Here is a 25,323-nt window from a genome sequence, read left to right as displayed (position 1 = left end):
ATATTACCGCACACACAGCGCATGGCAACGTTTAATTTACCGAGAGATGCGTTCATAGTGTGACCACGGTACTCAAGTAGTGTGGCTGCTACTATTGTAACGCGTCTGCGCTGTGTGTGCACGCAATAAAAGAGCTGACATACACAAACTATTTATTGAATTCATAATTGGTCTGCCCTCATACTACATGGAAGTGGTAAAATTGGCCAATCAAAATTGATTGTGTGTGCACTATGTTCGTTGCATTGCATAAACATTTCTGCATGTGGACTCACGGCAAATACAAATGTTCACATCTCTGCCTTGTAACAGACTGCGTTATTTTAAGTCACTGTATGCAGTTTCTGGATTATTATAGGATAATAAATTTGTGGATGAAAGCCACACATTTTATTTGCCCAATTGTCCCAGTTATTACAACGTTTAAATTATATCCCTAGTACTATGTATGATGACAATATTATATATAGAAGTAAGGGTGCATTTTTTCAGTTTTACATTATACTGTACTCTGCAATATCTGCAAGGTGTGCTTCCGATGCTGATTGCTTGTCAAATGTATGTCCAAATAAACAAATATAAGCATAAATAAAGGTATAAATCAACCCTGGTGGATTGTAGTTGTTTTTTTCTCATCTTGGTGTTTGCAAATTCCATGCTGTGTCAATCCCTATAAAGAAAACAAATAATCATGTTCCTATGTGTGTAGGAGACCAATATAGGGCGTGCATGAAATAGAGGAGTGAGGAAAAATGGGCGCGGGTGGAAGACGAAATACTAATAAATTATAAATATTGTGAGTGAGGGTTGAAACCGAAAACGTAAACAATAACATATTTGATAACATAATATTTGTACATACAAAATAATATGACAAAAACTATAACAATGCAAGTTCCAAAACAATAACAATTTTCAAAAACTTTAAAGCTCTAATGTTGAAAACGATATTTATCGGGCTCCCAAATTTTTGCTTTGGGTGCTGTTTTAACGATATTTGCATTAGCACCGCCCACTAGCCACCAGCAGCACCCAAATTTCCTGCTTCCGATACAGGGGCAGCTTCAACCAATAATGAGGTAACACTGACACCAAGCAGTCACACAGAAAACAGCTGATTTTACCAAACTTTTTGTGACATGTCAATTCACTAAGGCTGTTACCACATGGAAAACTAAGATTATTGACTAGTGAAGTAAATTATCGACTTGTGTGTAGTCAATACCTCTCAATAAACGTCAATGCACAAAGATTAGAGCATGCAGTAAAACCTAGTGTGATGTTTCATGTAATGATGTAACAATGGCTGTGGTTCCCCTTTTCTCCACAAGGTGGTGATCTCGCCTACACCAAGTGTCAGTGCAGAGACTGGAAGGGTAACCTGCAGACAGGAAGTCTAGGTGAAGCTGGAGGAAGTAGAGAGGAGACATTGCTGAGATTGGCAGCAGAGAAGGTAAAGGTAACAAGATATTATGTTCACACTGATGCTGATTGGGGAGGGCAGGGCTCAGATCTGTGATCCATATATGAGAGGAGAACATTATCTGTGTTGGAAAGACTTCCTTGCAGACACTATACTGAGTCATGGGCAATAGCCATTATCTTTTCACAAACAACTGGTCATGTCATCAGACTCCTCACCTCACCACCTCCACTGGCTGGGTCCCTCGCACCTCACTGTGTGCTGCTGCAGATCAGGTGTTTCTGACTGAAGTCTGACTAGATTAGCTGCATGCTTGTTTCATGTGCGTGATTCAGACACTACTGCAAAGAGATCAGCAGAATGCCAGGCAACTGGTATTGTTTAAAGTGTACCTGTAGTGAAAAGTGTGCCCCTAGGGGGTACTTGGCTCGAGAGAGGGAAGCCTCTGGATCCTAAAGAGGCTTCCCCGTCTTCACCAAAGAGGATTCAGCTCTGGGAGCCCAGAAATATTTGCTTGTTGGGAGCCCTGCACGGGCTTCGGTGGAAATAGCTGAGCCTGATCGGGTCTGCTGTACTGCGCAAGCAAGAGTCACCTGTGGAGTAGAGCGGATCCGCTAGTGCAGCTGCACGGACAGGCCACTGGCTTTGTTTATGTTTTATTTTTCCGCGGCTGGATCGGGATGACGTAGGGAGGACAGGGGACGTCTTATGAGGATCCAGAGCCTTCTCCCTCCTGAGAAAAAGAGAGAACACCATGAGCCCAATATAGTGTAGTAAGTACTGGTAATGTATAATTGGAAAAGTAATAATATTAATGTAATACTCACAAACCAGGGTTACCAATTAGGCAACCACTGCCAAAGCAGATGGGGAGATTGTCCTGACCCCACTCAGGATTACAAAGTCACTCTCTGTAGAAGAAGAAGGAAGGATACAACCCTCCATTAAGGGTGGACTTGATGTAGATAATAAGATAACAGAGGCGCCAACAGGATAAAAAACACTAAAAGAACTTAAAAACCCATCTTGGTAATAGAGGAGGTAGTGGTGGACCATCCTCCAAGCAGAACATAGGACTAGATTTTCAGTCAAAACTATTTTATTGGATACTCCAAATAAAGTGCAACGCGTTTCGCGGGGTACAAACCCGCTTCATCAGGCAATAACAGATAGGAATAAACAGCATCTGCCAGTATCATCAACACTGAGCGCTCAACGTTGATGATACTGGCAGATGCTGTTTACTCCTATCTGTTATTGCCTGATGAAGCGGGTTTGTACCCTGTGAATTGCGTTGCACTTTATTTGGAGTATCCAATAAAATTGTTTTGACTGAAAATCCACAGTCGCATGTTCTGCTTGGAGGAGGTAAGTCCACCACTATCTCCTTTATTACCAAGATGGGTTTTTAAGTTCTTTTAGTGTTTTTTATCCTGTTGGCGCCTCTGTTATCCTATTCTCCCTCCTGAGGGAAGTATCATATTTTTGTTTAATAATATTTCCTTTAAAGGAAAGAGCAAAGTTTCTGTCATACTGTCATACAAGGAGAGACCTCTTCTTGTATCACAGCAACTGCATCACCTGCAAAGACCAGGGAAGCGCAGCCAGCACACTCCTTTGGAACGCAAGCTAGGAAACCACCCAGAGCGGACATGTCGCACTCCAATTCTGGAAGCTGGTGGCAGGAGAGTTTAAGCGGAGCGCTGTGGTCAGAGATAATGCTGCGCGCTGCCCTTTGGAAAGGAACATCATCGAGCCTGCTGACTATCATATCTACCGAACGCTCACAACAGGAGCCCAGTGTCTTTCGGTGAAACTTTGCTGTCTTGCATTTGTGAGTACATTGATACTTAGCTGGTAATCCACATTTGAGAGCAACCACAGCACTGCCAGCATTATTAATTGAAGGAACTGTTGTCCAACTTATGAGGCTAAATTAACTTTGCTTTCTAACATGTTCTATTGCTATGGAGGGCTTAGTACACAACAGAATAGGCAGGGTAAGTAGGAGATCATAACCCATTGCTAGGTATTGGGGGCCGCTATATACATGCTTTGCAGAGGCGACCCCACCCTGGGTCCGAGAACCATCTAGTGTATGTACAAGACTTGGGATTATCTAAATGGTTATTGTATTGATTAGGCCTAGGCGACAGATTTAAGGCCTGTACACAAGCTAGGTTTATGTCGTCCGACTAGGACTGAGACCTGATCCCTCTGGCAACATCACTGGGCCAAGGCTGTACAGACGCGTAGTTAGCCTACAGGCTGATGACATGTTCTGTTGCAATGTGTGGGGGCTGACGGAATGTCGCAGACATGACATCATGTGATGGGCATGGCATGCAGCGAGAACAAAGCTATCAGCCGTTACTTGGCCAAGTTGATCATCCTGGGGGATTGCTGGCTAGGCGGCGGTCGGGTTTTGGGTGCTACTGTACACCAGATCATTGGCAGAGGCAGTTGTTAGCAGCCATCTCAGCCAACTCTAATTCAGCATGTTTACATTCCTTTAGAGTTTAAACAACATTTGAGCAGAGAAGACCTCCAACCTGCTCCTCTGGGCAGTAGGGGAGTAGGAATGTGTCATATAAACATGACAGGTGACTGTCAGCTGATCCAGGAAGTGACAGTGACTGAACTACTGAGATGTTTCTGCTACACTTTTGGCTGGTGCCATAGTTCACATGCAGGCCTTATAGACTACAGGCTCTGGTAGTCATCTATAATTGACTGACTAGAGGGAGCAGAAGATAGCTACAAGATGGACGTGTGGCCAGGTGCAGCAGGACTGACACTGTCATTTCAAGATATTGGATTCAGAGAGGACTCTTGAATGCTGCACACCAGCCAGGAAGCATTTTAACAAAGACTAAATGATTATGGCCAAGGAATCGGGTGACTGCAGAGGCCGCCCCTGATTGGAGCTGCCACCGTAACAACCTACTCAGCAATCCAAACTGTAGGTGGCAGGTAAGTAGCAGGATATACACTGAGTGGTTTAAAAATGAGAGACACCCCTTATTTGAAAGTAAACCAGTCTAACAGTGACGTAAAGTGACGTAACAACGCAGAGTTGCTTATGTAAGGAATGCTCAGCTTCAGATGACATAGTTATCGCAGTAGTTAATGTCAAAATGGGTAAGACAAAAGATTTAAGTGACTTTTAACAAGGGATGATTGTCAGTGCAAAAAGAGCTGGTGCAGGCATCTCTGAAATGGCGACTCTTTTAGGATTTATATATATGTTACGGCCAGAACCCGAAGTTTGGCCACCTCTAGTTCTGGCCGGCCACTTCGGGTTCTGGCCGGCCAATGCGCGAAGTGGCCGCTGCGGCCAATGTTAGAAATGGAATGATTCCTCTGAGGTTAATGTATCTTCTGGCCGCAGCGCAGCGGCCAAACGTATAACAACTTCTGCCTCTCTCTCTCCTCTTATGGGCAGCCGGCAGGGACACGCGAGTCCCCGGGAGTCGTTCGTGGCGCCAGGGCAGCAGAGCGGGGAGGCTGCAGACATTGCTTCTGCCAGCACCCGCTCTGCAAGAACAGCAGGATCCCCCTGCCGCGACGAACGACTCCGGGGGGACACGCGTGTCCCCGCCGGCGACCCATAGGAGAGCGAGAGAGGCGGGGGGGGGGGGGGGGGGGGAGGAGAGAGAGGCAGAGAAAAAGCCGGCGGCTTGAATTGTTACATTGCCGCCGGCTGAATTGCAATAAATTCACTAAGTTGTTATACGTTTGGCCGCTGCGCTGCGGCCAGAAGATACATTAAAGCGGTTTAACACCCAGCATTACAACTTTGCTTTAAAAGATTGCTTACAGCTTACAAACTATTATGCCAGATTTTTTTTTAAGCAGAAATTCACTGAATGGGTTAAACATGACATTTTAGTGTTGGATTTAACTAGGAATCCGCATCCGTTCTTATCTGTAGTTACAAAATGTATCTTTATTTGGAATACAAATAGACCTTTGAAAAGCCTGCGGGGGAAGCCCTCTTTGTTCTCTCAGAGCAGTGTTTGTTTGTTACATTGTAGATAGATACATTTGTAACTAAACAAGCAAGCATGGAGGAGTATTTCTAGCTAAATGCAGCACTAAAATGTCATGTTTAATCCATTCAGTGAATTTCTGCTAAAAAAAAAATCTGGCATAATAGTTTATAAACTGTAAGCAATCTTTTAAAGCAAAGTTGAAATGCTGGGTGTTAGACCACTTTAACCTCAGAGGAATCATTCCATTTCTAACATTGGCCGCAGCGCAGCGGCCACTTCGCGCATTGGCCGGCCAGAACCCGAAGTGGCCGGCCAGAACTAGAAGTGGCCAAACTTCGGGTTCTGGCCGTAACATATATAAAGATGCCTGTTGTGGCCCTTGCTACTGTGCTCGATAGGTCTCAGACTGGTTTGAGGACCATCAAACAATTTAACCAGGGTCCATGGTCAACTCAGTCCTCTGACCTCAATCCTATTGAGCATTTGGGGGACGAAGTCGAAAGGTCACGTAATAATCCAGCAACAACTCAGAATTAAAAATTTATTGACCATCCCTACCGATAATAACTGATTCTGCCAAGAATCAAGTACAGCAGCCCGGATATCTTATCCTCCCTACTCACACTGTCATGATCCTTGTGCACTGTTGTCCCCTACCTAGCAACAGAACACATCGCTAGCCTGAAGGAGACACATCTGTTCAGCCTCAGCCCCGCACTGTAGCCCGAGGGATCCCGATGCCTGTCGGGTGACATGCCTTGTATGTGTGTTCGCTCCTATAGTTGGATCATGAAGGTGGTTGTTGAACAGCGTGAATAGTTTGCCAAATCAGTAAAGTTATGAGCCATTCTCAGACCTGGCTAGAGAGTTGAAGAGGATTCTGGGTGCTTCTCATGATATCACCATTATTGTTATGAGTAAATCACACAAATTCACTGGGAATATACTTGATGGGTATTTTTACTGCTTCTTTTCAGGATGCCCCTATCTGTGTCTCCATGCAGGAGTGGCAGTATTTAGATGGACACAAGGATCTCTGCAAGTACTGTAAGCGAAGATGGACAACCAGCCACCCCTCACATCACCGGGTAAGAGGAGACTTTCATTTCTTGAAAAGTAGACAGTCAGTGGTAGATCCCACTCATCATTTGACACAAAAGATACAAACGCATAGAAATAAGGTATTCAGTCAGTGTGTGTGTTTCCTACAGATGGATCCAGTAATGGAAACCCAGCACAGAGATGTACTGTTTATCCCCGGGATTGTGCACAGGAAGATGCCTCCATCTGCCACCATGATCAGGTAGGTGGAAGTGAGGGTCTAGAACTCCAGTGACTTTACAGTCTCAGTTCTGTGTTAACCAGGTGATATTCAAAAGATCACATGTGCAGGTGTGTCCGTGCCTACTTACAGCCTTCGTTTTGCATTGTGGGCAGTGGTTTAATGTGCAGGTGCATCAAACCCCCTATACTTAAAAGAATTGTGTGCCCAGGTGCATATTTACAGCCTTTGTTTTGTGTTGTGGGCGGTGGCTTAGTTTGTGTGGCGCAGGCTTTGGAGTCACGGTTACGTTTATGTCTCGTGGGTGATGTAGTTCTGGATGTCAGTATAGCGTGGGCAGGAGCTTAATACGATGGTAGAGGTGTGTATGCACAGCTGCAGGTGCGTCCGTGCATACTTACAGCCTTCATGTAGTATACAAGCAAAACTCGAAAAATTAGAATATCGTGCAAAAGTCCATTTATTTCAGTAATTTAACTTAAAAGGTGAAACTAATATATGAAATAGACTCATTACATGTAAAGCAAAATATTTCAAGCCTGGTAGGGATCTACAGTTTGGGGCCCGATGCTGTACAGCCGCATCACTAGCCTGCAGGCTAATGATACATTCTGTTGCTATGGAAGGGGGCAGAGTGAGGACATGGGAAGCACTACAGAGAGGGAGGGGATAGTGGGGAGATAATACCCTCTGAGGCTGCTGTACACATGCTAGTTTCTGGGCAGAGCTGGTCATTGTCCCCCACCTTGGGCAAGTTTAATCTAGCCCGGGCACGTAACTTTACATATTGCTTTTTTTGTTTTTCCAGAATGTCATACTGTTACCAGGTTATTGACTTATTACCTGCTGCTGCTCTCTCCGCTTCCTGTGTTTACACACAATGGAAAGTAAATACCATTATTCCAGCTGACAGCTTCGGATAAGAACACTGACAGCTGGCATACGTCCAGAATGGCTGCCTTTACTCAATCATGACGTTATAAAGCCTTCTTTCTTATCTTGTGCCTTTTCTTTGCCTTAACAGTGTTAAATAAATATTGATGTGACTTATTCGGAAACGGAATCAAATTAAACAGAAACAAATAAGGACACAAAAAGATGAATACAATTTCAGTTAACTCCTTCCTTTCTTCATCTGCCTCTAAAGGCCCATACACACATCTGACTAAGGTGGCCAATAATGACGACCTCAGCCGATAGTCAGGCGTGTGTAGAGCGGCCACCAAACCAAGAGCAATTCGCCTGGTGGATCAACTCACCCCCGTGACAGCCAATTGCATTGTCTGCACCACTCCCCTGCACACCATGTGACATCACGCTTGCGCCTCTCTGCTGACCGTACACCACCTTGCATAGCAACAGAATGTGTCATCAACAACATAGCTGACACATGTCTGTACAGGCCTGCCAGCGATGTCGTCCGAGGGGATTGGGTCCCAATGATCCCAATACTGAAGGAGGGTGCGCGTGCATCTCCTTCTCGGGGGGGGTCGTTTGAATGACAGTTTGGCGTGTGTACGAACGATCGTTAGACTGATAGCAGCAGTTTTGACTGATCCGCTTGGCGGATCCGTGGACTAACAATCCTTCAAACGACAGTTAGGTTCGTACATTTGTACAAATGACTTGTTGTTTGAAAGTCTATTAGTTTGATACTAAAAGACATTCAAACAACAAGTCGTTTGATCAGTCATTTGATCTGGACCATGTTGAAGTAAAAAGCAACCTTATCTACTTAGAAGCACCGGAGGAAACAGAATTGATTTCAGAAACAAAGCGTTGTTTATTACACACGTGCGGCTTCTCCCTGGATAACAAAGAGTCTATGATAAGCACAGCTCTACCCAGAAGAGAAGTAACTTTCCCGCGCAGCCAACCCCCCCTATATAGTCCTCCGTTGTCTTCTGGGTGTCTCTTTGGTGATGTCAGGTCATAGGCGGTGTCATCAGGGAAAGTCAGTATCTGACCAGTAGAAGTTCAGAGTTCGATGCTTTCTCCTTATATGTCCTTACTGAAACCATGGCTCCCTGGTGGTTCCTCATTCTGTGTAAGACTCATGTACAGACAAGAGTGGGCCTCATCCTCCAGATGCACTCGCTTCCTGTGGAGAGTAAAAATATCCACGGCAGACTGGTGCTCTTTTGAACACATTCATCACCCTAGTTCCTTAACCCTAGTTTCACTGACAGGCTGCCTTAAAAGGTATCACGCAGCTGCTTAAACAGTAATACTGAGTTAACCCTTTAACACTTGCTAAGCTTGATGCACAAAACACATATGATTATATCCACATTTCCCTCCTGTTATTACTTTTAAAGCAGCTTTCTGCAGAACTAACATTACAATTCTTAACTTCGATAGCTTCGCTGTGAAAACATCAAATGCTGGAAAAGTCTATGACTGGTATTGCAGCATTGTCATATAACAGTTCTGTATCATTATACATTGTGATCTTAGTCTTTGTCTCAATGAAACTCATCAAGTATTTCTTTGCCAGGGGAAATACACAGCACGCTAGCAAACAAAATATAAAAAGTATAGCAAGTAGTGTGACCCCAAAGTTCTGAAAAAGGGAGGCCCATGATCCGAACATTTTTTGGAACCAGTCAGAGATTGGGTTATTGATCCCTGAATTCTGCTTTAGCTCTATTGACAAGTCTTCTAACTTTTGCAGAGCAACAGTGACCTTCCCATTTGGGCCTGTGTTACTGGGTATATAGGTGCAGCAGGTATCCCCAAAACCCATGAATTTGCACACCCCTCCCTTTTTGGCCAGCATCATGTCTAAGGTCATTCTGTTTTGGAAGGTCATTCGGGAGTTGGGACCCAGTTCATTTGCCAAACCTTGGAGGGCGTCTCTGGTATAGTTAACAAACCTCTGTTGGTTATAGTAGATGTAGTTAATCCAGTCAACATTTTTGTTCATTGTGATCATAGGGATCAGTGATTCAAACCCAGCAGCGACCTGATCTCTGGCTTTAAATTCATCAGGTACTCCTCTTGGTACGCCTATAGCGTCACGGTATACATGGGGGTCTAGGCTGCCTTTAAGTTCTCTTTTGACTCTACCCATGTTGTGCACTTCCTCTGCTGCATCACCTTCCTTAAAGATGTGCAGAGGCATTAGGACTTTAGCGAGTGCACATTGCCCCTTCCATCTGCTAGGTAATTTTGGTCTCAGGTTTAGGTCCCCACACAACCAATAAATATCCCCTATGGCTTGGGTATGGTTCTGTAGCTCAGTACCGTTTATAGTGCTAAAAGCGCCACAGTAACCAGGTGGGAAGACTCCTACATCAACTCCCTTCTCATCACCTGAGTTATAGCAAGTGTAATTGCCTTTATAGACACTGACAGGGGAAGTCAGTCTGCTATTGGAAGCGGATAGGATAGGGTATTTTGTCTTCCAATGCTCACAAGCCGGGTCATCTGTACTTGAGTTAGTATACAGGCTTAAAGAGGAACTGTAACATAAAAATATCCCCTGGGGGGTACTCACCTCGGGTGGGGGAAGCCTCCGGATCCTAATGAGGCTTCCCACGCCGTCCTCCATCCGTCAGGGGTCTCGCTGCAGCCCTCCGTGGAGTCCGGGCAGCGGTGACGTCATTATTTACCTTCCTGGCTCCTGCGCAGGCGCTCTGACGGCTTTCCATTCCGAACTACACGGAAATACCCGATCGCCGTCGGGTCCGCTCTACTGCGCAGGCGCAAGTCTCCTGCGCCTGCGCAGTAGAGCGGACCCGAATGAGATCGGGTATTTCCGTGTAGTTCGGAATGGAAAGCCGCCACAGCGCCCCCGCTGGAGCCAGCAAAGGTAAATATTGAAATGACAGTCGGCACAGTCGCCGGCTGTTCGGAGGGCTGCGGAGAGACCCCCGTGGGACAGAGGACGGCGTGGGAAGCCTCATTAGGATCCGGAGGCTTCCCCCACCCGAGGTGAGTACCCCCCAGGGGATGTTTTTAATGTTACAGAGTCTCTTTAAAAAACATTCCTCTCCCTCCTGTGGGAGATGGAGGGGGACAGTTCCCAGGTGAGGTCTGGCACCCCCGCACACATAACAGTCAGACATGTTGTGTTGATTGGCTGTATATCTCATCCACTCCAACCACATGTTAGTGTCTGAGTACCCCCTTTCTGTGGCCAAGACATCCTCATACGTTGGGTCTGCTGTTGCTATCTTTTTAGAAAAGGAAAAGGAGTCTGTTTTTGGAGCTAAGGGGTTCTGAGTTGGCTTACTCGCCTGGTAATTCTTATTTTGGTACATGTCTTTCAGCTGGAACTTGCCCCTGCGTCCTGCTGAGGCTCCTGACATATGGAGCCCCATGACATACGTTCCTGCATCCCCAGGGCTTGGGTTTTCTATATTTAAGGTTAAGCGCATGGTGCTTCCTGTTTGCCCATAATTAGTACAGGTCCCTGTCTTTATCAGGGTCATTCTGTCGCGGAGAGTTTTACCATTTTTGTCCTTTCGAGTCATTGCTGTGTCAGGTTTGTAACCCCAGTCATCTCCAGTGTTCCAGGCTGCTGCTCCCCAATTCCCACACTCTGATCCCCAGTAGTCATCTGTCACACACATATAAATATGTCCACGAGTATACATGGTGCATTGCCAGGGGACTGGTGGGCAGGACACTATATTGCAATAGTCAAAGGTGTATGTTGCTACCTGGATGCTTGAGGAATTATACCAGAACACTGGCTGGGTGCCTTCCTTTGTAATATCCACTTGTCCCTGGTCTCTCTTAGTTTTTGTAGCAATCACTAAACTGCGCTTTTGCCTGAGATGTGGTGGTTGCCAATCGGTCCTATCTGACATGGGTGAGAGTACTACCTCGGTGTATGACTGTTCATGGTCATGCAGCGCCCATCCCCAAAGTCCAAGCATCATAATTATTGACAGGGCTGAGACAATTATGCATGCTTTCCCCTCTGAGGTTCTATGGAATCCTACGTCCATGAGTCCCAGTCTCCGAGGTGTGAGGATTCTAGTGGCTGGTTGGGGAGTGAGGATTCTAGTGGCTGATTGGTCTGCATCTGGGTAGGACTCTAGGGTCTCTGTAGGGGGCACCATCTCTCCCTGTTCTACCTCCTCAGTCATCCCGCTCAGGGCTTGTACCCGCTATGAGTAGAGGAAGATCTCTAACGTTTCCTTTACCCGCTGTGACTGTGATCTTGACTAGAGCTCAAGCAAATGTTCCTGTCGCTCCAGAGCCCCAGGAGCCACCACATCCCCTCGCAGGATGCTACCTATTCTGTCCCTTTCTCTGGAACAGGTGCCCTCTTACAATGTGTCAGGTGAACCCAAGAGTTCCTTTCCGCCACTCTGACTGCTGTAGGGGTAGCAATCAAAACCTGGTAAGGTCCCTCCCACCTGGGGGTATTCCAATGTTTTCTTTTAATGATTCTGACCCATACCCACTCTCCTGGGTTTACAAGTAAATCCTCACTTACAGCTGGTCCCTCTGGGGGGTTCCCTGGTGATCGTGCCCTCTGTCTGCAGGTGTGTCTTAAGTAATCTGCGAGCTCCCACTCCTCTGGGGAGCCTTGGACTGCGTCAAATGCCGGTATCCTGTATACCCTGCCAAACAGAATTTCATAGGGTGACAATTTGTCCTTTTTTGGGGTAATTCTCATACTTAACAACACCAATGGCAGGCACCACATCCAGCTTTTTCCTGTTTCTGTCATTGCTTTACTAAGCTTATTTTTAATTGTGCCATTAGCTCTTTCCACAGCCCCAGCTGATTGGGGGTGGTAGGCACAGTGGTTCCTTACATCAATGTGCAGTGTGCTTGTTAACTGTTTGATGATCTCATTTACAAAATGACTACCATTGTCACTAATCATTTTTTCTGGTATTCCCCATCTGGGTATGATTTCTCTAGTCAATGCTTTTGCTACCGTGAGTGCATCTGCTTTGGCTGTGGGGAAAACCTCTACCCACCCTGAGTATATGTCCAGTATCACCAGGGCATATTTCTTTCCTTCCGAGGGGTTCAATTCAATGTAGTCCAGCGCTACTGTGTGGAATGGGTAGGCTGGTGTAGGTGTAGTGCCTATGGGTGGTTTTAGCCCCTTTGCTGGATTATGCTGTGCACAGATAGTGCATTGTGACACAAATTTTTGAAAAAATGTGCTGATGCCCGGGCAGTAGAAATGGGCAGTAGCAGTAGCTATCATTCCTCCTGTTGACACATGGGTAACACCATGTGTCATTAAGGCAAGCAGTCTGAATAAGACCCTGGGGAGACAGACCTTGTTGTTTACAGCATATAGACCTTGTGCATTGAGGGTGGCTGAAGCTTTGAGCCAGGAAGTCAGCTCTGCCTTTGGGACATTTTGCTGGAATTCTGTTAGTATTTCAATAGAAATGGAGGTGAGCGAGGACTGTGAGGTAGCTAGTGTTGGGGTGTCTTTGCTCACAGCTGCTTTTTTAGCTTCAGAATCAGCAAAGTTATTGCCTCTGGTGACAGGGGTGTCATCATTTTTGTGAGCTGCGCACTTGACTATAGCAAGTTTCTTTGGCAGCTGGACACTCTGTAGGAGCTGTTCCAACAGGGACTTATGGCGAACAGGTTTACCTGCCGCGGTAATCATGCCTCTGTTACGCCATTGTGCAGCAAAAGTATGCACTGTAGAGAAAGCATACTGGCTGTCTGTATAGATAGTGACAGCCTGATCTTTGTACAGGGTGCAGGCACGGGTGAGAGCATGAAGCTCGGCAGCTTGGGCTGAATAACTAATGGGCAGTTTACCAGACTCTCTTACTTCATCCAGAGTCACTACTGCATAGCCCACTCTATTAGTGCCTACTAGATCTTTGGAGGCTGAGCCGTCCACAAAGACTAGTGCACCCTCTGTCAAGGGTTCAGACTGAAGGTCTGGTCTGGGCAGGAACTCTCTGCGAGAGCCTTGCAAACAGTCATGGTGGTCCTCCGCATCAGTCAAGTTATCTGATGTGGGAAAAAGTGTGGCTGGGTTCAGAGTCGTACAGCGCTGCACCTTTAGGTGAGGCTGGCCCAGAAGGGTGGCAGCACAGTAGAGATGGCGTGCAGGAGTAAGCAGTGTCATTTTATCCTGCAACAAGAGGGCATGAACAGCATGTGGAACCAGCACTTCTAAGGGATGGTACAGCACAAGAGAGGCAGTGATCTCAACAGCTGTAGCTGCAGCAATGACAGCCTGAACACAGGATGGTAAAGCACAGGCTACAGCATCAAGTGGGCGTGAGTAAAAGCCCAAAGGTCTTTGTTTGTCTCCCCACCTTTGTGTCATTACAGCTGTCATGCATTTGTCTCTGCAATCAACATACAAATGAAATGCCTTAGTATAGTCAGGAAAGGCGAGTACAAGGGGATCCTTAAGTGTTTGCTGACAACGTTTGAACTGTTCATTAAGTTCATCAGTCCATACAATTGTGTCATTGAGTGCCATGGGATGTTGATGTATGGCATTGTAAAGTGGTTTCACTAGGGCTGAACAGTGTATTATCCAAGCCCTGCAATAGTTCAGTGTTCCAAGAAACGACATCATGTCTTTTTTTGTTTTTGGCTTAGTCATGGTCTGTATGGCCTGAACTCTGGTCTGCTCTAAGGTTCTGCCAGCTGCTGAGATCAGTTGGCCTAAGTATTTGACTTCAGGCAGACAGAACTGCAATTTGGCCTTTGAGGCTTTGTGACCCTGCTCTGCCAGGAAGCAGAGCAGCTGTATGGTAACCTTTTCACATTTTTGAGCAGTAGGGGCCCCTACCAAAAGATCATCTACGTAAATGAGGAGTTTGCAGTCCTCTGGCACAGGGAAGGGCTCTAACGAGCGAGTAATCTCCTGTGAGTAGATTGCTGGGCTTTCACAGTATCCTTGAGGCATCCGGGTGTACGTGTACCTTTTACCCTGGAACGTGAAAGCGAACCAGAATCTGCTGTCTGGATGGACCTCGACTGAATAGAATGCATTTGTGAGATCCACGGCACTGAAAACCTTGCAGGTAGGTGTAATACCATTGAGTATGGTGTTAGGGTCAGGTACCACAGGTGCCCTTGGTATTACAGCGGCATTAACCGCTTGTAAGTCATGTACTAATCTGTATTGTTGCGTTACAGGTTTGAGTACAGGGAAAATGGGCGTGTTACAGGGGGAGGAGTCACATGGTATTAACACCCCCCTTTCAAGTAGGCCCTGTATTATGGGACGGATACCTGCCATAGCTTCTGGCTTTAAGGGGTACTGTGCTTTATATGGCCTGTAGGGGCCCTTTGGTACAACAACGATTTGCTCAGAATTTTTGATCAGACCGACATCAGTTTTAGACATTGCCCACAACTTCTCCGGAACACTGGACAGCATGTGTCATTCTAACTTCATCCTGCAGTTGGCCTTGGTAGGCAAACTGGCAAGGTGTGTGAGGATACCCACACACTCTGAGAACCTTTCATAATGGTTCCCTGTTGTTCTCCCCTGTTTCCATCTCTTCAGGAGCTTTCCCCCCACCTCCCACTTTCCCCACTTTGGTTTGTACAGGGAGATGTGAGGTGCTGAATCATGAAGTGTGTACAGGGTGTCCTGCAATATGCCTTTGTTTGGCCTGTGAGCCCAGCCTGGGATTGTGACATCATACAGTGTGTTCCCATTATTGTCTTCCCAGAGGCCATCAACAGCTATTTTTACTGTCATGCCCAGTGGGAAGCTTGCTTCATAGTCTGTGTCGCTACTACCATTAAGTATGACATGAGTGGTAACATGAGGTACTTCTATCACGTCTTGGTCATTACTGGGAGAACCTGCGTCCCTCGTCATCCAGTCAAGTACTTCATTTCCCAGGATGATCCCATACCAGTGGAAGCCCATGCTTTTCCCATGCTCACCCAACTGCGGGGAGGGGAATGGCTGCTGCAGCCTTTTAATCTGTAATGAGTCTCTGCCGGGTTCAATTATCAGTCGCAAGTCACCTATCAAATCTCTCCCACACAGGTTTATAGGACATTTGCGGGAAATCACAAAACTGCAAGACACTGTTATGCCTGACAAGGGGTCCCTGACCTCTATGGGCTTAGTGGTGGGCTCGCACTCCACCCCTCCCCCTGCATTCCGAGTCAGAACAGTGCCTGCTTTTTCCCAGCGAATGTAAGTTGAAGCTCCTAAGACAGAGCGACACGCACCAGTATCCACCAGAAATCTGATCTTTTTCCCTCCCACTAGCAGGGTTATTTCAGGTTTGTGAGTGTCCGCGTAATCAATGTTTATACACGTCCTCTGGTGCTGAATGTCAGTCTCACTTTCCCTGCTGTTTGTACCATCTAGTCATGCAGTGGGTCTACTTCTCCTCTCCCTCTTTGGGCAATTTCGAGCAAAGTGACCTTTCTCACCACAAGAAAAGCATTCCCCTCTGTCACGTCTCCCCTCATAATCTTTGATCCTTCGCCTAGGGCGAGGCACGGTGTCATTCACATAAACACAATCACTACTGTCCTTGTCACTGCTGCTGTCATAGTCTAGAGCATATGTGGCAGCTGTGTTAATTTTCTTTTGCTTCTTTCTCTTGTCCCTAGCAGTTCTTTCTGCATGTCTAGCATATTCCAGAAAGTCTTGTAACCTGCAAGTACGCCAGGTCACCAAATGCTTGTGGATAAACCACTGCAAGTCCTCTCGCAAGGATCTGTCTATTTGGGCTTTAAGTTGCTGTTCCCATGGACTGTCATCAGCCCTGTTTGCAGGCCTTGTAAGGCCACTGTATTTGTCAAAAGCATCCATCACCCTTGCTACTAAATCATCTACAGTTTCAGTTGGTTTCTGGGTTATGGACGAAAGCTTACTGTAGTCTGGGGTTACTTTGTAATATGTTTCCATGCGGTCTAGTACCGCTTCAAACGCATCTTTTAGTTCTCCGCTGCCCCAGTCAAAAAGCTTAGGTGCATTTGCCCCTTCTGCAGGGTGATACATTTTCCATTTCTCTTCTACCTCACTCCAGGAAGTACCATTGATTCGCCTGAGGACTCTATCGCACTCTAATACTGTCAATTTAAAGCTAGCTCTCAAGCCCCTTAACCCTTTTACACAGCCTGCTATATCTTCCTTTGGGGCCGGTATACCTTTGAGAGCATTAATCATATCATCCTCAGTCCAAGGTCTGTAGACCTCCTGTATGCCCCCTGAGCCATTTGGGAGTTCTATCATGGGCATAGACTGCACCACAGGGTCAAGTGATGGGGAAGGTGCTGTAGGTACTTCCTCTTTTGGCAAGGGTGGATATACATTAACATAGGGGGGCGGAGGAGGATGGGCATAATCCTCCTGTAGGTGAGCCTCCGCCTCCTCCTCCTTTACGGCAGTTTCTAGCTTCCTTTGTCTGCCCCTTCGCTTCTCTGTCTGTTTTGGCTCAGGTTCAAATGTAGTCTTTTTTCTTGTCGCCCTGTTAGCGGGGGCGGACGCAGATCTATGTGTGGCCACCGATCTAGCTCTGAGCCGGGGTGACCTGCTAACGGGGGAAAGAGACCGGTCACGCCTATCGGCTACCTCGTCCTCCACCTCCCCCTCGTCACTACTTTCTGGGTCATTTTGTCGTGTGTGTGCAGTCACATAGTCACTTTCAACAACATCAGTCTTTTTCCCAAAGTAAAATGTACAAACGTCTTTCTTTTTCTTATCTGCCTCATCCTTCCATATTTCTGCTTGCTGCAGACCAAACCTTTTTTCTAACCTTACATCACCTTTAGCTTCATCCTTAATACGTTTTATGAGGGCCCGGCATTGCTTTGGGTGTAAGTGACCCGGGAATTGAAACCGCGCCCGCCAGAGGCCACACTTCTTTGTGTAAGAAGGATCCCTCCTGTGCATGATGACCTCGTCATCTGTAGCCTCTAGAGGACGGGGTTTGTTACTTCCTTGTCCCATGCCTGGGTTTGAGAATTACAAATGAGCTATGACAACAACTATTTTCAGTCCCTTTCTCTCTGGACTACCTTAAGGATTTTTCTATCACCTCACGACTCAAACATTCACATCTACTCCTGTGAATAGGAAAAAGGAAGTAACACTTACGTTTCTGCAGTCAGAAGCAATGGACCCGGGACCCTCAGTGAGTGGCACGCGATGTCTCTGAACTGTCTCCTCCATCTGTGGTTCTTTGGAAGCAGCTGTTGAGGACGATGGAGTCTGTGTCGAGTGGCCTCTGTTGACAGGTTACCTTGTGGGTCCCCGGAGGACTTTGGGTGGACGTCAGCTGTGATTAGACGTCCAGCAGCACTCGACCAGAGGTCCAATTCGTCTACGATCAGTGCTTCCGGTTCGAAGGACCAAAGATGTTGAAGTAAAAAGCAACCTTATCTACTTAGAAGCACCGGAGGAAACAGAATTGATTTCAGAAACAAAGCGTTGTTTATTACACACGTGCGGCTTCTCCCTGGATAACAAAGAGTCTATGATAAGCACAGCTCTACCCAGAAGAGAAGTAACTTTCCTGCGCAGCCAACCCCCCCTATATAGTCCTCCGTTGTCTTCTGGGTGTCTCTTTGGTGATGTCAGGTCATAGGCGGTGTCATCAGGGAAAGTCAGTATCTGACCAGTAGAAGTTTAGAGTTCGATGCTTTCTCCTTATATGTCCTTACTGAAACCATGGCTCCCTGGTGGTTCCTCATTCTGTGTAAGACTCATGTACAGACAAGAGTGGGCCTCATCCTCCAGATGCACTCGCTTCCTGTGGAGAGTAAAAATATCCACGGCAGACTGGTGCTCTTTTGAACACATTCATCACCCTAGTTCCTTAACCCTAGTTTCACTGACAGGCTGCCTTAAAAGGTATCACGCAGCTGCTTAAACAGTAATACTGAGTTAACCCTTTAACACTTGCTAAGCTTGATGCACAAAACACATATGATTATATCCACAACCACTATTCTATTCAGTCTATTGACCATACAAACAACATGTAAATTAGCTGTAATTAGCATTTCAAACGTTTTGTCGTCTGTGTGTACAAGAAGTCTGAACGAGTTTGTTTGAATGACAAGTTGTTTAAACTGTACGCAGCTTTAGAGCAGGGCTGTCAAACTCAAATACAAAGTGGGCCAAAATTGTACACTAGGACCAAGTCGCGGGCCTCCCTTATAAAGTTCCCAGATGTCTAATGACCCCCATCCTTCCCTTCCCATACATTTCCCTGGTGTCTAGTGGTCCTCCCTGTCCTATACAGTTCCCTGGTGTCTAGAGGTTCCCCCTATACAATTCACTAGTGTTTAGTGCTTTCCTCCTACCTCCCCCATATGGCTTCCCCGGTGATCTAGGGCTTCACCTCCAATAAAGCTTTCCTGGTGGTCTAGAGTGAGCCACTTGAGGGCCACGTGAGGAAACCACTTGAGGGCCAAATTTAATGGCTCTGAGAGCCAGATTTGGCCCATGGGACGGAATTTGACATCTATGGGATCCATTTGTCCGCATCGACTAGCGTATGGCCATCTCTAATAGTATTCTACAAAGAGATCCATAACATAGCCAGGCTGTGGATTGAGCTTTACTGTGCCTCTAGAAGCAAAGGGATATTTTTATAATTTCACAAAAACATTGTGAAATTACAAATTCTTACTTTCTCCAATGTTTTGTTGGTTTAGTCTGAAGAAGAAATCCATGTTAAGGTTGAGATAAAAGAGGAAGAGTCGTATATGTGGGGTGATCAGCCGTCTGAGGAGGAGGAGGAAGTGATGAGGACAATAAAAGAGGAGGAAGAGGAGGAAGATGTGAGCAGTGAGCAGCAATTTACAGAACAGGATTTATTGATGGTGACAATTAAAGAAGAAGACTATTCTTCAGATATCAGCACAGGTAAGTCATCCTATAACTGGGAAAATATGACTTTTCACTGCAGAGGACATCATCCTGTTACATTACCACATCCAGTAATGCAGAAAACAGCTGATTTCGCAGATCACTTTCCCAAATTCCAATTCACTAAACCTATTACCGCACCGAAAATTACTGACCAGTGAGGTAAATTACCGACTTGTGGGGTAAATGCCTCAAAAAAATTTAAGAAATTGCAGTTCACAAAGATTAAAGCATTCGATAAATCAAGTAAACGTGTTCAGTATTTACCTCCATCTCTGACCAGCTGGTAACTGACAATCTCCATGCCGTAACAGATGTAGCAGACAGCCAATAAGGAGAGCCACACAGCCAATAGGGAGAACTACACAGCTCTGCTTCTCACCCCATTTGATCCGATACTCTGGAGGGCGCGACTTGAGAATGGAAGAGCAGGAGAAGGAGACATTGTAAAAGGCTTTTCTGCATCCCTTTAGATGTGCATATCAATATATTGGTACACAGAAGAGCTCCCTCTAGTGGCTGCATGCACATCTAAAGGGATACTGGGGATGCACTGGACCCCCTTTTAGGAAAATCTCAGTTTCCTGCCTGACTTACCGAACAGGGCTTAGTTAACTGAATCATGTTTTTTCTGTATGCTACCAAACTCCTACTCCATGTATAAGTGGATAATGGTAAAATAGTGTAAAATACTGAATTCGGTATTTTATCAACCTAAATCGTTTTTCCGAACTGCCCTTAGTGAATTGATGCCATTGTGAGCAGAGATACGTACACACGCACAATTACTGTCGCTCGCTGGGATTGGGACTCAGTGTCTCGGGTGACAGTTGCGGGCTGAGTTCCTACAGACAGCATTCTGTTGCTATGGGGAGGGGGGGAGGAATGAAGGCATTTGGAACAGAAGCAGCACAGTTTCCGGTTTGTGGTAATAACTAGAGATGAACTGCAAATGTTGCAACTGTATCCAGGTTGTGTTGTAATTTGCATCAGGGCTGTATGTAAACCTTTAACTCCAACTCCTGTGGTCCCTCTGAATCTGACTCCTTTGTTTTTAATACACTAATATATTTTCCATGTTTAGACAATACAATACAGAGGCGCCAACAGAGTAAAAGTGTCAAGTTAAAAAGGTATAAAATGAGGGGCAAGGGTGGACTTACCTCCCCGACACAAACACAACTATTGTATAAGATCAAGAAAAACAGTATTTATTCTTACTCCAAAAACAGTTTGCAAAATTGCAACGCGTTTCACGGGTCTCAAGCCTGCTTCCTCAGGCAAAAATACACAAGGAGCAACTCTCAAGCTGTGCACGCCTCTGTACAGAGGCGCTTCACTAGCGTGCACAACTTGAAAGTTGCTCCTTGTGTATTTTTGCCTGAGGAAGCAGGCTTGAGACCCGTGAAACGCGTTGCAAACTGTTTTTGGAGTAAGAATAAATACTGTTTTTCTTGATCTTATACAATAGTTGTGGTTTTGTCGGGGAGGTAAGGTCACCCTTGCCCCTCATTTTATACCTTTTTAACTTGACACTTTTACTCTGTTGGCGCCTCTGTATTGTATTGTCTGAGTTAAAAATATCCACCTGGTGGATGGGTGTGACCACCCTTCTTTCTTGTTCTACGGAGAGTCTGAGTGGGGACAGGCCTAATGTCCCCTCTTGCTTTTTGAGTGGTTGCCTGGTCTTGGCAACCCATACTTGTGAGTATTATTCTATACATACCATATATACATTGTATTATCAATAATACACGATTGGGGGCTCTCGATTGTCTACCTTCTTGTTTTACATATCTATATTTTCCATGTTGATTGGAATAAGGCAACAAACAAGGCATTTCAAAGCTCAGCAGGTTGAACCTGGTCCCCCCCAGCACTTGATTATTCTGGGATGCTGGGGAGGGAGGCGGGTGGTCAGTATGTGCGGTGGCAGCAGGGATCTGGAGGGTCTGTACCCCCTCCCACAATATATTTATCTATGGGCCTGATGCACTAAAGTCTGGCAAAGTTGCCACAAGCAGCACACAGCAATTCTACCATTACTAACTCCAGCAGAGCACTGCCAGTTAGCCAGTTAGTGGTAACCATAGCAACACGTAGAGTAACGTGTGTTACCATAGCAATGCACGCCTTATTGCTAATAGGTAACAGGTGGGGCTCCACCGGCATTAGTAACGGTAAAATTGCCATGCACTGCTTTACCACTGCACAGTGCATCAGCCCTACGTCTCACTAGTGAAACAATGGCACAGCAGAGAGGTACTGTGTTATAGCTATTATCTGTGACATCAGACATTTGTACATATTTCATTTCACTTAGTTTTTTTATTTCAGTTTATGTAGAGTTAAAGCGGATCCGAGATGAAAAAGTAACTATAACAAGTAACTTGTCTATATATCTTATCTAAAGTTTAGATTGTTTACACAGCATATCTAGCTGCAAACAGCTTCAAAAGTGTATGATTATTTATTGCTGTGATACAATGAGGGCAGCCATGTTCTGTTTGTCACACTACACTGAGGTAAGCTGATAGCATCTGCAGCCCTCAGCATGTGGAAAATTTCACTTCCCCCTCCCTTCCCCCCCCTTCCCACTGCCTCTGAAATCTCTGGCTAGTAACCTCCTCCCCCTCCTGCCCAGACTGAGCTCCCATAATCCCTTGCTACCTGAGACTGAGTGCCAAGGCTGTCTGAAAAGCTGTGGGCGAGGCTTGTTTAGTTTATAGGGAATTAGAGTATTAAAACAAAACAGAAAAAGTATTTGGCTTGAGGAATGCTCTATAAATTATATGAAAGGAACACGATTATGCGATGAGTAAAAGTTTATCTCGGATCCACTTTAAAGTTGGTGCACCCCATTATCTCTTCCCCAGCACTCCTGAAGAATGCATATTATATAACTATTATTATTTCCCCAATAGATGGGGAGGATGTGGGGAACTCTTCCGACAAGAAGAGATGTGCACCCCAATATCTCTTCCCCAGAACTCCTGTCACATGCCAGAGCTGTGTTACATCACTCACTGCTAGAGCCACATACATGACTGCTGCCTGCACACAGGAGAATGCATGATCTATAACTAGTATTATTATTTCCCCAATAGATGGGCAGGATGTGGAGATACCCTTTGACAGGAAGAGATGTGCACCCCAATATCTCTTTCCAGAACTCCTGTCACACATGCCAGAGCTGTGTTACATCACTCACTGCTAGAGCCACATACATGACTGCTGCCTGCACACAGGAGAATGCATGATCTATAACCATTATTAGTATTTCCCCAATAGATGGACAGGATGTGTGGAACACATCTGACAGGAAGAGATTTGCACCCCATTATCTCTTCCTCAGCTTCCCTTTCACACATACCAGAGCTCTGTGATATCAGTCGCTGCTAGAGCCACATACATGACTGCTGCCTGCACACAGGAGAATTAATGTTCTATAACTATTATTATTTCCCCAATAGATGGACAAGATGTGGGGAACACCTCGGAGGGACATCTTATCTCACCTCCAGATGATAATGCAGAAGATAATGGCGTCACACAATATTCTCTAGGAGGAAACCCCATTACTGGAGGTACACATCACAGACTTTACCATGAGGAGAGATCACCGGATCACTCTAATCTTGAGGAATCTTCTGCCAGTAAATCTAGTGCTGTTAGATGGGGAAGTGAAAAGGAATTTTCTTGTCCGCAGTGTTTTAAATGCTTTAAAAACAATTCTCTTCTTGTTAGACACCGGAGGGTGCATACCGGGGAGCGGCCATATTCATGTTCTGAATGTGGGAAATGCTTTGCTCAGAAAGGAAACTTACTTACGCACCAGAGGCGCCACACAAGCGAGCGCCCCTTTTCATGTTCAGAGTGTGGGAAAGGATTCATTAGTCAAAGTTACTTACTTATACACCAGAGAAGTCACACAGGTGAGTGCCCCTTTTCATGTACTGTATGTGGGAAATCTTTCTATCACAAAGAACTGCTCCACAAACACCAGAAAATTCACTCAGACGTACGTCCCTTTTCTTGTTCGGAGTGCGGAAAATGTTTTATTGGCAAAGGGGACCTGCGTAAACACCAGAAAATACATACAGGTGAGCGTCCTTTTTCATGCTCAGAGTGTGGGAAATGTTTCACTGAGAAAGGGGCCCTTGTGGTGCATCAGAGGAGACATGCGGGCGATTGTCCGTTCCCATGTTTAGAGTGTGGGAAGTGTTTTACCCATAAATCGCTCCTCCTTACCCATCAGAAAATTCACACAGGTGAGCACGCCTTTTCATGTTCCGAGTGTGGGAAAAACTTCATACGCAAAATCCAGCTTATTAGGCACCAGATAAATCACACGGGCGAGAGGCCTTTTTCATGTTCAGAGTGTGGGAAAGGCTTCTCTGAGAAACAAACCCTCCGTAGGCACCAGAGAATCCACACAGGCGAGCGTCCTTTTTCATGCTCAGATTGCGGCAAGTATTTTGCAGTGAAGGGACACCTTCTGAGACATCAGAAAAGTCACACAGGCGAGCGTCCTTTTTCTTGTTCTGAGTGTGGGAAAGCTTTCAGCCGGAAAGAATACCTTCTGGCACACGAGGCTAGTCACACGGGGGAACATCCTTTTTCATGCACAGTGTGTGGGAAAGGTTTCCTTCAGAAGCGGTACCTTCTCGCACATGAGAAGACACACATGTGAGCGTCCTCCTTTCCTTAAAGGACAACTGAAGTGAGCGGGACATGAAGGCTGACATACAGGGCCGGTTCTTGTATGCAGCAATGTGAACTGCGGGCTTCAGGCAGCAATTAGCATGTGGCATCTGGCAAATGTACACAGCATGATGCAGAGCACAGGCAGGGTCCTTAGAAAAAAAACTCACCATTGTTCTAATGACTTCATGTGGATAGTGTGAAAGGAAAAATAAACTCACTCGCAGACTCTCTTCTTAATGCCAAGATGTAGCAGAATCTTTATTTATACTTGATCAAGGGCTTTTCCCTAGGCCAGCATACAGAGGCAGCAGTCTGACCACAAAACTCACTGACAAAGAAAAAGCAAAGTTTTTTTTCCCTACAGTCCCTTTTATACCCCTGTTAATATAATCCTCCTTTTAGGCAGTCTCTTTCTGTCAGTTCAATCATCACTGGTAAGTGGCAGCTTGCACCTCCTGACTGGGTGGGTCCACTGTGTCTTTCAAGATGACCTCAGAACAATTCCTTGTAGGATAAGTTTCGTTTTCCCTCAGGCTGTGTCTGACTTTAGTTAGGTTTCTTTTCTTGTGTATGACCTCAGAGACAGCCAGCCCTGGAATCTGGTTTAAACTGTCCTCTCAATGGACTCTCCTTTGTCCTCTGGAAGGTGGAATGTCACTATAAGGATATAAGAAAACTTGGCTCAGTAACTGAGCTCTGTATTCATATTCATTTGGTTACATTACGATAATTCTTAAAGGAGTTATCAGGGATTTTTATAGAAAACAAATGCTCCAGCCCCAAGCTCCCAGGACCTCCCTTGCCACAGCTCTGCCTTCAGCTGATCGCCACAGGTCCGTCCCGGTCCCCGGCGGTGACGTCAGAGCGACCTCCAGTACTCCAGTACCTCTGTGCTGCGCCTGCGCGAGCGGCGCTGTCAATCACCGACATGTGGGCCGGAGCGGACTGCGCAGGTGCAGAACTACTGCGCCTGCGCAGTCCGCTCCGGCCCACGTGGCGGTGATTGACAGCGCCGCTTGCACAGGCGCAGTACAGAGCGACCTGGAGGTCGCTCTGACGTCATCGCCGGGGACCGGGTCGGAGCTCTGGGAAACGGCTGAAG

General features: G+C 46.0%; 1 protein-coding gene across 1 annotated transcript; it reads left to right on the top strand.

Moving 5' to 3' along the window:
• The first annotated feature begins 1,388 nt into the window (after window positions 1-1,388).
• Window positions 1,389-24,965, top strand: LOC137534662 (gastrula zinc finger protein XlCGF26.1-like). The gene is made up of 5 exons (XM_068256275.1): window positions 1,389-1,453; window positions 6,396-6,506; window positions 6,630-6,721; window positions 19,301-19,511; window positions 22,988-24,965. Exons 2-5 carry the CDS (start codon window positions 6,476-6,478, stop codon window positions 24,205-24,207), a joined length of 1,554 nt encoding a protein of 517 aa, XP_068112376.1. The 5' UTR covers window positions 1,389-1,453; window positions 6,396-6,475; the 3' UTR covers window positions 24,208-24,965.
• Window positions 24,966-25,323: the final 358 nt, after the last annotated feature.

Source organism: Hyperolius riggenbachi, chromosome 10 (genome assembly GCF_040937935.1).
Source record: "Hyperolius riggenbachi isolate aHypRig1 chromosome 10, aHypRig1.pri, whole genome shotgun sequence".
Classification (NCBI taxonomy): Eukaryota; Metazoa; Chordata; class Amphibia; order Anura; family Hyperoliidae; genus Hyperolius; species Hyperolius riggenbachi.
Note: the sequence above shows the minus strand (reverse complement) of the source record. Positions and strands in the feature narration are given on the sequence as shown.

Coding starts and splice junctions, on each gene's coding strand:
- LOC137534662 (XM_068256275.1), top strand. CDS start 6,476: ATGGACAACCAGCCACCCCTCACATCACCGG. Junction 6,507..6,629: donor GCCACCCCTCACATCACCGG/GTAAGAGGAGAC, acceptor TGTTTCCTACAG/ATGGATCCAGTAATGGAAAC. Junction 6,722..19,300: donor CCATCTGCCACCATGATCAG/GTAGGTGGAAGT, acceptor TTGTTGGTTTAG/TCTGAAGAAGAAATCCATGT.